General features: G+C 36.9%; 1 protein-coding gene across 6 annotated transcripts in view; it reads left to right on the top strand.

The window, feature by feature from the left end:
• Window positions 1–567: 567 nt before the first annotated feature.
• The window catches only part of LOC109105217 (mitogen-activated protein kinase kinase kinase kinase 3-like), a 58,649-nt gene continuing 41,855 nt past the window's right edge, over window positions 568–17,361 (top strand). For 4 of the 6 annotated variants that reach the window (XM_042733977.1, XM_042733979.1, XM_042733978.1 and 1 more), the window contains exons 1-2: window positions 568–850; window positions 12,975–13,032. In XM_042733977.1, coding sequence (XP_042589911.1) covers window positions 755–850; window positions 12,975–13,032 — 154 coding nt within the window. In that variant the 5' untranslated portion in view covers window positions 568–754. The remainder of the gene's footprint in view (window positions 851–12,974; window positions 13,033–17,361) is intronic. The other 2 variants (XM_042733981.1, XM_042733983.1) reach the window with 1 other exon arrangement.

Genomic DNA, 17,361 nt, shown 5'->3' on the forward strand with positions numbered 1-17,361 from the left:
ATAAAAAATGTAAGAATAAATAAAACAAAAATGCAAAGCAAGTATTTAACAGTGAAGTGATGTTTAAGGTCATCAAAACTGCCCCCCGGTTTAATTTTAAATAAATAAATTAATTATTGTTTAAACCATTTTAATTTGGTTTCTCTTTTTGGTGGCCAAAAGACCTCACTTTTTATGAGTTTTGTCTTTTCAAGTGAAGTCATTGTATGAGTTGAACTTTTTGTAAGAAAGGTTTTTGCAAGGTCAGTGACAAAAATAAACTTCTGCTTGTGATAAATTAAGTCAGGTAAAACATTGTTATAAATTAATCGAAACAGGCTAATGATTCTAAATGTATATGGTCAATCAATAATGTATCTTTTTAATTAAAAGTTCACTCTGCACTGTAGGACTACCATTAAATATATATCAGATCAAGACAAACAAAGTATAAAACACACAAGAATATTGCAATTTTAATTTGGGCAAAATATTCCTCAGAAGCAGGTTAGCTTCTGGTGCGCCTGTGGTCATCTGACCCAAACCCATCCTCCTCCTCTCTTCATCATCCTCCCATTCCAGGCATTCTCGGCTCTGCGAGCGCAGCGCATGCGCACTGGAGCTCACGGGAAGCCATGTTAAAGTTACAGTCAAGTACTGAGAGTGAGATTCCCTTCTGACGCCGTATGTTTATTTTTTCCCGTTTTTCTCCTTTCGTCCGTGTCAGGGCCCCCAGCAAATCTATCTTTGATAGTCAGAGGCCGGAGTCCCCAAGATGAACTCTAGTTTCGATCTATCCAGGCGAAATCCGCAAGAGGATTTCGAGCTTATCCAGAGGATAGGCAGCGGGACCTACGGGGATGTTTACAAGGTAAAAATGTGTTTTCTACAAACAAGGCCCGTGTTTTGGACTATGCAGTCCACATTTAAAGTGTCCGATCTTTAGAATAAAACCAGTGTGAGGCATATGGGAGGTTTAAATGTTTTAGATATGCAGTCATAAAGATTGTACTTCTTTGAACAGGACCAGGACACTGATCACTTAAAGGTGTATACAGTATTTTTTGCGAATTAATATTTTTTACACTAATCGCAATAAAAAAAAGTATAATTAAAATGATGTACACTCATTTAATACGAAGACTAAAAAACAATTATTCTTCTAGTAAAAGCTGATTTATTCTACATGGAGTGGGTCCCTCATGGGCACCGCCATGTTTATATCACATGACTGGACCTGTCATGCAGTTTTTGGAGATACTACTACAAATTAAAAACTGCTGCAATATATTTACTTTTGAACAAATTTGAACTCATACTATTTACTATTTGAACAAAATTTATCTAGGCCAAAAGGTACGTAATTTACTGGTACTATTGAGACAAATAAGAACAAAACCATAGGTTGCATCTGAAATAATCACTTCAGTTTTTGTTGTGTCAATGAAAGTGAATGGTGACTGAAGCTTTCATTCTGCCTGAACAAATGATGATTAAATTTTCAATTTTGTGATGAACTTTCCATCTCAGAAATACAACAATAGCATCAAAACACTGTTCTCTCAAACTCTGTAAACATTATGTGGTTAAAGGGATACTCCATCCCAAAATGAAAATTTTGTCATTAATCACTTACCCCCATGTCGTTCCAAACCCATAAAAGCTCAGTTCGTCTTCGGAACACAATTTAAGATATTTTGGATGAAAACCTGGAGGCTTGAGACTGTCCCATCAACGTCTCCTCTGTCTCTCATTATCACCGTATGCGGTCTATGCTCTTCTGTATCATCCACATCACAAGGATGCGCTGTTTTATTTCAAATCAAAGCTAAATACACGTAGAAACAGCGCATCCTTGTGATGTGGATGATACAGAAGAGCATAGACCGCATACGGTGATAATGAGAGACAGAGGAGACCGTTGACAGAGGAATTATTGAATAAAGACGTTATTTTTTTCGCTTACAAAAAGTGTTCCCGTCGCTTCATATAACCCAGACTGCACGTCTGATATTCTGAAGACGACTTTCATACCTTTTATGGACCTTGACACTGATATTTACTTGGCAGTGTATGGGACTGTCACAGGCCTCCCAGTTTTCATCCAAAATATCTTAAATTGTGTTCCGAGGACAAATGGCGCTTTTACGGGTTTGGGACGACATGGGGGTAAGTGATTAATGACAACATTTTCATTTTTGGATGGAGTATCCCTTTAAGACACACGCAATTACACACTTTCATTGCAATAAATATTTACACATTTTACATGATTTAATGTCTGAGTTTATTCCCAGTTTCTGAGTGTGACTGAATAACATTATTTTGTGGTTTTGTTTCGATGTCACTCCCATGAGTTGTTGCAAAATTGTGCAAGACATGACAAATATATGAGGAAGGCCTTGTGATATCACTGCTTACGTTTGTGGTTGTCACTGAAACTAACCCAAGCACTGCAGAAAGATCAGTTTGGTGACAGCTGGCTAGATGATCAGTAATGCTGCTGTCCAGAGCAGTTAACTTGAAAGATGTTACAAGTGGTGTGAAATGTGCTGGATTATCCTCTGCTTTATCCGAGTAAATCTTAAGCAGTAGGTCAGTGTAACCCTGCAAGCCTTTCACCTGTCAGTCAAGGGTTGCACATGGCCAACTTTTTACATGAATGTATTTAGTCTGCATTCGTCTCATCTTCAGCATAAGATCAGCATGTCATACTTGTCAGAAGAATAGCAGTGTATTATCTGACAGAGCATGTTATAGGATTATGTAAAAGATAAGTTATATTCTGTTTATGCTGATTGGATGGATTTTAGATAACAGATAACGGATTATGTTGGCTACTGTCTGGTTTAACAGCATTGATTGAGTGCAGTTTAGCTGCACAGTTATTTACAGTCCTTGGGTGTTTTTCTTTGATAAGCAGCTGTAATCTAGAATTTAACCGAATGTTGTAGATTGCAGGAGATGGTCGTTGTGTGAGAAACCCGCTATTCTGAATATTGGTGGGTATGTGGCCTCCTCAGTGTCTGTGGTGGTTTAGTGTAATTGATGTTTTTTTTTTTTTTATTGAGTCAGTCATCCAGCACTTCATGTCTAGACAGTTGTGATCAGAATTCGTGTGGTAATTCTGAAAATGACAGACTTTCCAGTGAAGTTTACCAGACTTTTCCAGTTATAGTTGCTCAACTTTAAAGAGAGAATTCCCCCAAAATGAAAATTCTGTCATTATTTATTCACCTTCATGTCACTCCAAACTTGTACAACTTTCTTTCTTCTGTGTTTTTGTAGAATATTTCTAACTATTTTTGTCCATACAATGAAAATCAGTGAGCTGCAAAGCAACATTTGGACCTCACTGACTTTCATTGTATGGACAAAAAATAATCACAGAGGCATTTTTCAATGTCGTCTTGTGTTACGCTGAAGAAATAAAGTCATACAGGTTGACATGAGGGTGAATAAATGATGACAGATTTTTTTGTGGGGGTGAACTATCCCTTCAATCATTTACACAAACCCAATTCATTCAAAGCAGACCAGGCATTAGCTTTAGCGCTGTTTGCTGATTTATATAACACACCGTTTTCAACAGGTGTTTCTCCAGGTTTGTCTGTCTACTGGGTCTGCTTGTTTTTCTCAAGAGTTTGAAGTAAATGTAACAACTTGCTCCTGATGGATTTTAAAGGGCTTGAAAGCATACAGAGATGTAAAGTATTGATTGAGCAAAGAAAGTAAGTATTGAACAAAAAGCCTGCTGCATCAAGAGTAAGGATATGACTAATTACCCAGTGTGATTAGTTTATATTGGCTTTGTGTCAAGCCTTGGTGAGGCTATTTTGATAGTTCTGTGGCTTGCCTGCATTTGAGTGGTTTTGTATTGATTCCATTTTTACATTTATGGTCTGAGGAGTCACCAGTGAGCGACGGAAAGCTGTGTATGTGTGAGAGTGAGAGCCTTATTGGTAAAAGAATGAACGCAAGTCTAAGCTGTCGCGTGAGGTGTAATGCATTGTGATCGAGTTGAGGCAGAATTGATTGCTTCTCTTTCAGAAGGTTGCTGTGGAAAGAGGATTGTGTAAGCAAATCTCTCGCACGGCACTGCCTGTATGTGACTTCTAATGTGTTTTTCCTGGCCTCCTTTACAGACACAGATTTCTTTCTCTCGCGGGAAGTTTGGCTTCTCACCACATGAGTTTGCTCAAAACGGCCAGGTCAGTCTAAACAGTAGTTCTGACTCTGCTGATCTGAATGCAGGTTGATTTTGTTCCAGACACTAAAGTGCATCGGATAGAACAAAAAGGGAGATGTTAGTTCTTGTCAGCAGAACAAAATCTGTTTATTTCTGGCCTGAGGGTTTTGATTTCACTTACGTTTTTAAGAATGAACAACAATCTAATGTTGTTGCATGCACATCATTTGGTGAAATCAAATCATATTAGCTTACGGTTTTCCTTCTCAGTGGGATTTCCTGTCTTCATGCAAGAAACATCCATCGCAGGCCTTGGTTTGACCTGACTGGAGGGTTTTATTGTGGATTAAATTCACAACTCCTCGTTTATTCAGTTAATCTCTTTCATTCTTCACAACCAGGAAGTCTCGTGTTGCCCTTAAAGATGAAAAACAGTCATCCTGTCACTCCTGATTGCAATAGTCCCCTTCAATCACACAGATTACACATGAAGATGGTTCTCCAAGTGGCTTGCATCATGCATTTGTGAAAACATTCTGACGGAATGAAATTCAAGATGATTGAGTTTCTGTGATATGTGTGCTCTGTGTGCGTAGGCCCACTGTGCAGCTGATGTGAGGGCATTTCTGAATTGACTTTGTCGGGAAAAAATTATCATTAATTATTCACCTGTTTCAACAGCTGGGCACTGTTCCATCCTGTAATACTATCATGCTTCAGAGATTGGTATCGGCTAGTTTAGGGGACATACTCACAATCTCTGACTTTCAATAGTCCTCCTGACTATTTAAATATACTCAGATAAATAAGATATATGTGGAATTAACTGGAACCGTCTAATATTGATTATTGCATGAAAATGAATTGAACCAAGTAGGCTATCAGTATACCTAAATCGAACAATTCCTTTATTTACCTTGCTGATATGGTTGATTCATTTGATTCATGTTGAGTCTTTTTATAAATTATAAAAATAATTGTTTTTAATATATTTTAAAATGTAATTTATTTATTTGATGCAAAGCTGAATTTCCAGCTGTCATTATTGTCATCTGAAGTTTTCCTTCAGAAATCATTCTGATATGCTGATTTGGATCTCAAGAAACATTTCATATTATAATCAGTGTTGAAAACAGTTGTGCTGCTTCATTTTTTTGGGGAAAACATGACACTCTTTATATTCATCTTATTTTTTTGTGTATAGAGTGTAGAGAGAAGAGTTTTTTTTTGATATAGTTTTTTTTTGTGACAATATAAAAGTCTTTACTGTCAATTTTGGTTAATTTAATGGATCCTTGCTAAATAAAAGTATTAATTTCTTTAAAACAAACAAACAAACAAACATACATATAGACCATTCTGTTCTCTAAATGGTGGCATCTCTATCAAATATAAAATATTTGGTAACACTTTAGGGACCAATTCTTACTATTGACTAATTGTTTATTAGCATGCATATTACTAGCATATTAACTGTTTATGAATGCTTATGAATTGCATATTAATGCCTTATTCTGCATGAACAGATTTTTTTTTTCACTGTTTAATAGTTAATTAACAGTGAGAATTGCTTCCTGAAGTAAAGTGTGACCAAATATTCATGTATCAAATATTAATTTACAGATTTTGGAAGTGCTTTGCTTTGGTTAGTTCCCTTTCTGCAAGTTTCTTTTTAGTTGTATGAAGCATTTCCGGACCTTTTCTCTCTTGTTTTTGTGACTGTGTGTTCAGAGAGGTGTCAGACCATAATGGCTAGGTGGGCAACCAAGATTCATTAGTCAGAGAAAGTCACAGACCTCGAACCTTCTCCCTGAGGAAACCTTCGGAAACCCCGCAGGAGACTCACAAAGCTGAGGTCAATGTACTCCAGCCATCACACATTCTTTCTTTCAACACTTTTTGCACGAAGTCACTGTCAACACCTTTGCTTACTCTCATGTGTTTTGTGCCTTCACGCCTTTTAGAAATTCACAACAGACTGGATTACATGATCTCTTTTAATAGAACGTCCTTGCCATCTAGCCTACTTTTGAGCAGCCTTGAGATTTCTCCATATTCTGGAGACTAAAGCATTTTCAACCTTGCCGCATCCTTTCAGTGAGTAAGCAGAAATACAGATCTGCGTGACAGAGTGATCTACTGTCCTACAAATGCGGCCGTGGAGAGAAATTGTATTCTCCCATAGTGAGCATGAGCGACTGATACTCTACCTTTGTTTGGACAAGAATGTGATTTACTTAATTATGTTGGTAGCAGAATTAGAGCTAGACTTATTAGACAGCTAATCGACCGTGTTGTAGTAATGATTCATATGTGTAAACTATATTGTTGATGGGAGACTCAGAGAACACAGTTGTTGTTACTATATAATCATAATCACGTTTTAGCGAGCCCAGGCACGCTCCTGTCGGCGCGCACTAGAATTCTTGATGCATTATGTGCTCTGCATTTAACTGCAATACACCATGAATAATGAATACGATGAAATGTTTGATAACACCAGTGCAGGAAAAACATAAGAGAGGAAAACGGGTTGTTTATCGGAGGTCAGTGCCGCATTGGCACAGTAAATTGTTAATACAAGGCATCAAATTTGCCAGGCAGTGCAGAAAATGATTGGCCTAGATTCGGCTGGTCGGGGGCCAAGCTTGCAGTGATTTATCCACCTCTCTGTAATTACCTGACATGGCAGCAGCCCCACTGCGTGCTGCACCTGTGCAGGTGGAGTGCTTGGCTGTTGCTCTGCACCTCAGCGCTGCTGGGGAAAAAAGGCATAGAAAAGTGTGGAAGTCAAAGGATTACGCTCAGGGAGGCTGGGTTTTAGAGGGATGGTTAAACCAAAATTGAAGATTTTGTCGTCATTTACTGATCCTCAAGTTATTCCAAAGCCGTATGAGTAGGGTTGGGCGAAATGGCCAAAGTCTCATATCACGATATGAGGTATATTATTTTATGGTAACAGTATATATCACGATATTGTTATTTTTGATTTAAATAAACCATAGAAATTACATAATGCTCGCAATGATATTATGCAGTGCCTGAAAATAGGCTTATTGGAAGTTACCTAGCTGGGACTATTTACCATGGTACGGCAGCGAAGTTCCTTGATTATTACACCGGAATGAGATTATAGTTCCTAGCCATATCAGCCTAGAAAATCGCAACTTTTCATTTTTCGTCGGTCTTAGTAAACAATGTAACTACAGAAGAGTCAAGCTTTAAATAGGAAAAATATAGAAACTCTTTGGTCATTTTTGAGCGAGATGCTAACAGTCTTATCCGATTCAATAATCTATGCTAAGCTAAGCTAAAAGTGCTACCGCCAGACCAGGAGATCGTCTGAATGGATTCGAAAATGGTAAGACTAAACTGTTTAACAATAGGGGAGTTGGAAAATTAGCCTATTTTCAAAAAAGTGGAGTGTTCCTTTAAATCATAATAACATGCGTCATCTTGTGGCTATATATAGCCACAAGATGACGCATGTTATTATGAACACTCCACTTTTTTTAGTGTGAAATAAATGTATTACTTTTTAAAGTAAAAAAAAAAACAACTTTTTACTAGGGTATTTCAGAAACAGCGAGTTTTTTTTATGTCATGAATCCAACCTATTTACTTCCATTTTAAGTGTCTCTCTGTCATCCATATTTTTGCTTTATTTAAAGAAAAGCAGTAGTAAGCCGAAATTAATTTTTGTGGTAATCAATATTACGGCACAAGGTCTGTCAGTTAAGCTTATCTTGTGCTGAGCCCTGAATATTCCTCTAACCCGCAATGTTCTACATCAATCCATTATCACATTCCTAAACTTCTAAAACCAAAAAAAAGGTGTAAAAACTCAGAGTGGTCAGGATGAGTCACAGTTTTGTATACCTTTTTTTATCCCACACTTTCACAGTCATCAGTTCCGGTCATGCTGTTGTTGGTTGGTTGGTTCCCACGATCCTTAGCTTTCACCTTTCTTGGGCCGATGGTGGGCTCATTATAAAGGATCATTAACGCATCATTTTAAACCACACCAGACAATATGATGTGCCTGATTGCAAGGCGAGGTATTGACCGCTGGGCCTGGATGCTAGTTATTGATTAGCACTAATCTGCATCCCTTCACCATGTAGACATAAGCAGATTATCCTGGAAAGGAATTATATTTTGCTTTTCACCCAGATTTATTTGTTTATTTTTTATTTTTTGCTTACTAATCATGATTTGGTCTAATTAAAAACATTTCAGCAGGCAGCTTCTGTTGTAAGTTGTAAGTAATGGTATGTTAGAAAAAACGAATATTATGTCATTATTATCATCCTTTTGACTTATTTTCCCTTCAGTAACACAAAAGAAGAAAATTTGAAAAATGTCACTGGTTGCTTTTTTACATGAGACATTCATATCAGTCTGTTTCACATACAAAGCTGTCATATGGCTTCAAAAGAGTTGCAACATACAGCATGAATCATATGGATTGCGTTTATTAGCTTTATGGTATTTTTATGGTACAATCTAAGAATCCATTTATTATAACTGCATGGAGATGTGCATTTCATTCAAAAGTTTCTTTTTTGTCTTCCAGCAAAGAAGAAAGTCCTTTGTTTCTGTATAACATAATTTAATTATATATTTCGCTGTGTGATTTGTACTGATGATTCAAAGCAGGGATGTGATGTAATGTGCTGATATGACCCAACACTTCATGCATCTCCTACATGTTAATGAGACATACCAACCGCTATGTGTTTATAATCTAGGTTCGATTTCAGCGCCTCATATCTTTGAGCTGAAAGGATTCAGCATGTGGGCTTCCTTCAAAGCAGTTCGCAACAGGAATTTGAATATACGGCGGAGAATCAGCAGCCTTCTGGAGGGGAGCTTTCAGTTGTGTTTTAGCATTTTTGACATGCACCTCGGAGTGAATTCTCGCACAGCAAAGCTGTATCGCTCCTGACATCTTCGCATTAGTTACCCAGGATGTCTCTGTGTTGTGCAGCATCCTTTTCAGATCATATCACTCAGCTGCTGATGTTTTTCAGAGTTGTTTTCGATAAGCAAAATGTCTTTGAACAATACTGATTATTATTCTTGCATTAGAAGTTTTCACTCCCTCCATTTGTTAACTGCAACTGTCTAGTTTAGACCATAATAGATGTTTGTTTAAAGGCAGTGGAATCATGTTATATGAAATTACATTGATCAGTTGCAAAACAACATGTTTTTAAAATCAACTAGTCATTTCCAGAATGATTAGTTGACTAATCTGTCTAAAGGAAGTCCTGCATAATTAGGCTGTCTTTGGGTTTGCCTGACCTAAAGGTGTTTCTAAATATTCATTACTCTTGTGTTCAAATAGCTTGACTTAATGGAAGTGTTTCATTCAAAAACAGTTTCACTGAGCTGTGTTTTTGTTTTTCAATATAAACATGCATTAGATGGACATTTTTGACCATTGCACCCCATGTTTTTAGCATTTTGCACCAAGAATGCTGCATTTGCCATGTCAAATAAGAAATAGTTCAATTTTTAAAAATGCTGCATCCCACCACTTTCAAAAGTAAGAACATGTGTGAAAGGCCCCCCAAACACATCGATCTGAATGAACCAATTTAAAGTTTTTCTAAATGTATGCCATTGACATTTTGGACATTATTGTGAATGATTCATCCATGCATTTGTTTCAGTTTGTATGATGTACATCACAATATGCTTTTGCCTGTTCGTTTACACGACAACGTCGTTTTGGGGACTGAAAATGCATATTTTTGAAAACGGGTTTCAAAGTGCAAGTTTTTGAAAAGCCACAGTTATTGTTTCCATGTAAACACCCAATACGGGAATCTTTGAAAATGGTGACGTCATGCGTGTGCGTAGTATGTGTTAGGTATGTAGACATGCACAGTACGTGTTGATTTTAAAGGCAAGCGCGAACAAACATACACAACAATGGCGGAATACATGGTACTGTCATTGCTGTTCAAGAGTTTGCTATCGCTTCTTTAGAAAAGTGTGGATTTACTTCACCAATATTGCAACCAACAGCGGAGAAGCATTATGTACAACATATAATAGTCACTTCCCTACAGGTACTGTTTACTAACAAGGTGGCAAGGCCAACTACTGGCCTGGCATACGTAATACAGCATTTTTGGGGATATGTGTAAACGCGACACCTTTTGAAAACATTGTTGTGTATACGTGAAACTTTTTAAAAACGCTTTTGGGGATATGTGTAAACGCGACACGTTTTGAAAACATTGTTGTGTATACGTGAAAAATTAAAAATTTTTTGACTACATCATTGTCAGGCTATCAATGTAAACGTAGCCTCACTTACTTATTAGTACCAAGCGGGTGTCCACTCTCTCACCGCACAAAAAAAAAAAAAAAAGAAAAAACAAGTAACTGGAGTGGTACTTTTTCAAAAAGTAAATTAAAAATTAAAATTAAATTTATGCATTTAGCAGACGCTTTTATCCAAAGCGACTTACAGTGCATTCAGGCTATCAATTTTTACCTATCATGTGTTCCCGGGGAATCGAACTATAATATATATAAATATTATTTATATTATATATTTTTACCCAACCTTGCGCTTCGTAACGCATGCTGCTCAAACAATGCTCTACCACTTGAGCTACAGGAGCACAAAATGCTCTACCACTTGAGCTACAGGAGCACAAAAAGTACTAACAAGTAATATCTATATAAATATTAATATAGCGAAACATGTACAATATGTAATATAAAATGATAAATCATATTATAACGTGTACTTGATTAGTTCACTTTCAAATTAAAATGTCCTGTTAATTTACTCACCCCCATGTCATCCAAGATGTTCTTTCTTCAGTCGAAAAGAAATTAAGGTTTTTGATTAAAACATTCCAGGATTATTCTCCTTATAGTGGACTTAAACAGCTACCAAATGTACGCGTAATACAGGTAATACACGTTGAAAAGTTCATGGAAGTACCGACTCAGTGTTTACAAGTCAAACATGCAAAAACTAAGTCATACGCAATTTACAAAGAATTTGAATATGTGTCATTGAATGTACAACAACTTTTGAACGGTCCTCCTTCTCCACATTTGTAAATGCTGAGTCGGTACTTCCACCTATGTCAAGCGAGACCTTTTCAGCGTGATTACGCATTACGTGAAGTTATGGACGCACATCGCAGAGCAGATCAAGGCGAGCATTTCTGTTTGTAAAGCCTAAACTTTTTTTTTTTATTTTTTTTTTTTAGAAAATGACCGATCGTTTCACTAGATAAGACCATTATTCCTCGTCTGGTATCGTGTAGAGCCCTTTGAAACTGCACTGAAACTGTAATTTACTTTACTAATTTACTAATACTAATTTACTAGTAATTTAACTTTAATGTTAAAGTAATTTAATGTAACGTTTTTTAACGTTTGATTTGTAAACACTGAGTTGGTACTTCCACCTATGTCATGCACAAACTTTTCAGCGTGATTACGTATTACATGTACGTTTGGTAGCTGTTGAAGTCCACTATAAGGAGAAAAATCCTGGAATGTTTTCATCAAAAACCTTAATTTCTTTTCGACTGAAGAAAGAAAGACGTACAGTAAACATCTTGGGTGACATGGGGTTGAGTAAATTATCAGGAAATTTTAATTTGAAAGTCAACTAATCCTTTAAGATATCAATATGCAGGGTAAATAAGGTATAGTGTTGGATGGCCATCCTAAATCCTGCGTGGACTGTTTTATAGATTGCACATTTAGCATTTTAACCACATTTTTTGTTGGTGGTTGAAAACATCTACTCTTTCAACCCAAACAAACTGTCAATGAGAATTTAGACCCTTTAATTTGAAATTTTATGATTCCTGATGCTTTTTTCACACAGATTTTTCTATCAAAGTGCATTTCATCAGTGTACTGTTCCTGTGGGTCTCCGTCAGCCGTGGTCTGCCCAGTAATACTCGGCTCAGTCTACCCCCACCCCCCTGTTTTCACTGCTGCCAACGCCTAGCTGTTAGATCTCACGCTGTTGCTAGGAGAAAGAATAAAAAATACTTTGACCACTTCGCCGATGACATCTTAATTGAATCCTGGCTAATTTTGTCTAATGTTTTTCCTGCTGCCACATTGTGATTGAATAATGTCATTATGGACTGTACAACTGTCTTGTAGCCAAAATTAGTCTGTCCATTGGTGTGGATATTGAGGCTGGCATATTTTCCTCCGCATTGATCAGTAAAGCAGTGGTTGTTTGTATTTAGGTTTTAAAGGTGATGAAACTTTCTCTTGAATCGTGAAATATCTGTGCTTCTGCTCATGTGACTATTCAGATTTGCAGTATGCGAATGAATTAGCATTCTGCTCTATGAGCGCTGATCAGCGGTCTTTTAAAAACCATGAGAAAAGGCAAAAGTATGCACAGTACGTATTGACACACTGCTAATGCAGTAAGCATACATTCAATTGTATGTTTACCCTATTTAAACATACAATTCAGTTGTAGGCATTGTTGACACTTAAACCATTGAAAATCAATGTTAATGTAAGGCTTTAAGCTAATTCTCACCCAATCAGCAGACTCGTTAGGAATCTGTCCAGGAAGTACCATTGCAGATTTATATTTTGGCTAATTTCATGATGATTTTTGCTATACCAATAAGAGTGTAGTTCTTATTTTTCAGTAGAATTAGAAAAGTGTTTTCCAGAAAATGCAAAAGTCGTCTGCAAAATATAGGGGCGTGCTGATTACTCTGATCACATCTGAAGTCTTTTAACGTTGAGAGATCGGTTGAGTAAGGCTGTTGTTTTTCTCTTTCAGGCCCGTAATGTCACTACAGGAGAGCTGACTGCTATCAAGGTCATTAAATTGGAGCCAGGTAAGAAAATCTCTTCCCTTTCAGACGAAACTGGTTTTGTTCTCATCTGGTCTCTGTTCTGTGATTTTTATTATCATATTCTCTCTATATACACTTCTAGACAGACTTTTTTTTATTTAGGGGGTCTTTAATCTGTTTTCAAGGTGTACTTGGGAAGTTTTTCATTTAGCTGTTTACCTGTTCAAAACCGAAATTAGGTTATATTACATGTATTAAAGTAACTAATTTTGATTTCATATATACTTTGGAGTGGAGTGGATTTCGTACTGGGGGCTGCAATTTTGTGATCACATTACTCACATTACTCTGTAACTATTATCAAACAATGGTCTACAATGGAATATTTGAATCATGTAAATAGCAAGCAATAAGGCAATATTTCTAGCTTTCGTTTAATTTTTTAAATTTCTTTTATCTTTTTTTTTCAGCTTTTTTTTTAATTACCATTAACAAAAACAGCACTGTTCTACTTTGCAGTTCTTTCTATTAACATTGTGTAAATGAAGAGTTTCTCTAGGGGGGAATATGTTATAGTTGTTGAAATGAGTTAAAAACATTTCCAGTTTTGATGTCGATGAAGAGTTACTTGAGCATTACTGATGAGGCTTTGGGGGAGGTTGGACAAAAAAGGTTGGGAAACATTGATTTAGAAGCTGCTATGGTGAAGTGGCTAAAGCTGAGGCCTTTGTCGAGTGAGCTTTGAGCTTTCACCAAGTGTCCTTGAGTGAGGCATTTAACCTCAGGTTGGTCTAGGGGGATTTTACCTAGTAAATGTTCTTTGGATAAAAGCATTTGCTAAAGCATTTGCTTCCTTTCTAAATGAGGGGGGAAACTTAGAACTTTGCTCTTAGTCAGAAAAGTCCTTTGGAAAATTCATTCTATGTTTCTTCCATGTTCATTTTGGTATTCGGTGACAGTTTACTCTTTACATGCAAATGAAATATTTGAGCAAGTTTAAAATGAATTAATTACATAAGGACTCTAGATTCTAGACCCATCAGAGTGGCCAAATGTTTCGGGTTGGGATACCATCCGCTGTGTCCAGATGCACGATGGAGGTTTCACGCTCTGATCAAGGCAAACCCAGATTATTAGTGTCAGTGAAAAAGCTTTTGATATAAAACCCAGACCAAAGCAGGAGACGACATCAAATGGGGTCTGGGGTTTGAAACGGTTTGACAATATTGGATATCACTGTCATAGTAAAAGATGTACCTGTTTTATCCACAAGCCACCTGGATTGATGAATGACATCTCCTTGCCTAAAGGAAACCAGTGGAGTGCGACTTTCATTTTGATTTTATAGCAATTCTATTTGTTTGCTGTTTTGCTGTGCCAGCAGGACCTGCAGGAACAATAGCAGACCTCAAACCTTTTTTTTTTTTTTTTTGCTGGTTTGAGACAAAAACCCACAGCCTTCTCTTTTCGAGGGCTTAAATCCTCAGTTGTTCCTTTTGATGTTTAGTATGCAAAATTACAGAAATTACATGAACAAGTGGTAACCATAGTTTCTGTGAAAATAGTATTAGAAGCTGGAGAAAGTACATATTTGAACCTTTGGGAAAATTTGAATAATTGGAATGTTCTCACGCACTGAACAAAAAGTGTAATCTTGCGGAATACCTCTTCATGGTTGGGATGTTTTATTAACATTACTGGCAATTTTCTTTGTATGTTATTTTATTTTATGTGTTTTTTTGTTTAATATTATGTTATTGTATTACAGTCCAGTGCATTGCACTTTCATTTATTGCATTTTATTGCATTTTTTGGTTTGGGCAAAACATCAGGTTTAGTAAAGGTTTAGTAATTTTAAACTTCAGTTCAGTTATTTCACTTCTAATTTTGTGTTTGTTTAATTTGAGCTTTATTTCATTGTGAATTATAAGCATTTGAAGGTACTGTAAACTTCTTACGCTCTTTGTAGGAGATCCCATATTAAATTATTAACAATGATATTTTGGCAGAAACTATACATTCTTGGATGAAATGGTATGATTTTTTATCAGCTAATTTTTATTTTTTAGTCTTGTCCATACCTTTATTCAGTACCTTGGAGGTTGTTCACCTTACTTTTTATGATACTAAACCTACAGGCCTGTTTGTTTTGCGCTGAGAACGATTAGGCTGCTTGGTTTAAACATTGACCAAGAATTCAGTAACCACTCACATTCATAGATGCACATGCACACAGTGCATTAGTCAGCTTTTAGCCTCAGTAATTGCTACATGCCTCTCATTCCAGAGACGCGAGAGAATAAGAGGGGAATGGGGGGTTTCTGGAAGCCCTGCTCTTTGCTTTCTCAGCTGTAGTTTGAGATAAGAGAGGGTTTTCTATGTTTGTGTGGCTTTTAGAAGCCCCGGTTGGAACAGGACACGTTGCTGTGCCAGATATCTGTTAAGCTGGGTTTCAGATGTAAGAGCTAGATTTAGTCAGAGTGTTTTGGAAACACCTGCTCAGGCTTGTGTCCAAGCTGTTCATTTTAAACTGGCAGGAAATATGCACAAAAAATATAGTGTACACAAATTGATTCAGAGCCTTGCTGTAATCAGGGTCTTTCTTATCGAAGAGTATATGGAAAAACAACCACTGAATTTTAAAAGGTGAATGATACATGCTGGATCTCATTTTTGTCCTTTTTGTTTCTGATCTGTATATTGGGTGTCTTTGAATTCAAGCATAAATTTGATCTTAAGGGTGCAACATGCTGATCATAGCGGTAGATGAAGTATATTGCAAATGTTGTTCAAAACAACAAAATATTGAGTGAAGTTGTTTAGAGGGTTGAAAAATGCTTTTATGCCTTGCTATGACATTATCAGTAGTGATCTAATATGAGTTTTATTACACTATTATCAATAGTAATCTGCTTTGAGTCTGATCCGAGATGTGTTTTCAGTTGTAAAAAAAAATCTGTGGTCAATTAATATATGTAGGTTTCAATAATTATCATCTATCTATCTATCTATCTATCTATCTATCTATCTATCTATCTATCTATCTATCTATCTATCTATCTATCTATCTATCTATCTATCTATCTATATATCTATCTATCTATCTGTCTATCTATATAATTATATTGTAAAATGAAGATTATTTGAATTTTTTCACTATATATGTATGTGTGTGTGCGCGCGCGTGTACTGTATACATATATACATATGTGTATATGTATAGATAGATTTTATATAAATTCTATAAATTCACAGAAACAAAATTAAAGAAAATCAAATTGTGACAAATTTGAATCAAATCAAATCATTGTCAAAGCAAATGCTTACACCTCTGTTTATTTGCAGGATGCTACACGTCGTTAGTTGTCAGTGGCGTGTCATTATTATCACGGTGTGCGAATGAAGGCTGTTAACTACTCGTCCGTGTACAGTAGTCACGGACCCCAAGGGCTATCCATTATTATGTCTCGTTAATTGTGTTGGTTTGCAAGGAACATGTGCTGCCAAGATAAACAAACTAATCAATTATTAGTCCCATATTTACCCTAACTTCTCTGGCGAGTCAGTAGGAAGTCAGCCTAATTAGATAAGGATATTAACATGGATGTCCCATAGATGTGTTTTTACGGTGATGTCTTTGTTCCTCTTTGACATCAATTTACAATTCTGATTAACATGCGCCATGTCTTCTCAACCGCATAGTCGTTTTTGCCGTTCTAAGTCATTAATGTCTCTGAGCTGGCCTTTGCAAATCATGGTGGGGGAGGACAACACACACTTTTAGGATAGGTCTCCTCCCTCTCTGGCACCGTGGGGATTCAGGACACGGCTTTGACTTTTGGCTCATTAGTTTCACATAATCAACAGGGGATCGTCTGAAAAGACCCAATAAATGGGTTTACGAACAGACATGCCAACACTAACATCAAGACCTGGGGTGAGTTTGTGTGGGGGCGTTTGGGGACGTGTCGATGGGCAATGAGATTCGCTCTTGGCCTGAGATGAGAAGCGCAGCGACCAGGCTACATCTGGATGTGCTCTTATTTCTGTGTGTGTGTTGGCTCGAGCGATGTTGGTCTCATGCATTTCATTCAAAATTGATGAATCTATCATATTGGACTTCAGAAAGCAGCGATTTGCCACTTTGAAACAGCGCTGTAGATGGAATCAGTTTAGGGTATCTTTTTCAGCCTCCTCTTTGGTTTGTGTGTGTATGCAAGCTCACACATCTGATTGTGTACTCAGACGCTGGTGTGCATAGGCAAACATTGACGTGCATGTGTGTGAGTTTGTGCACCTGCGTCGGTGTATTGCTGACCAGCAAAGGCTATTCTTACCATAAAAAGAAGGGCGACCTCATGAGCAAGCACT

This window comes from Cyprinus carpio, chromosome B11, assembly GCF_018340385.1.
Source record: "Cyprinus carpio isolate SPL01 chromosome B11, ASM1834038v1, whole genome shotgun sequence".
NCBI classification, from domain to species: Eukaryota; Metazoa; Chordata; class Actinopteri; order Cypriniformes; family Cyprinidae; genus Cyprinus; species Cyprinus carpio.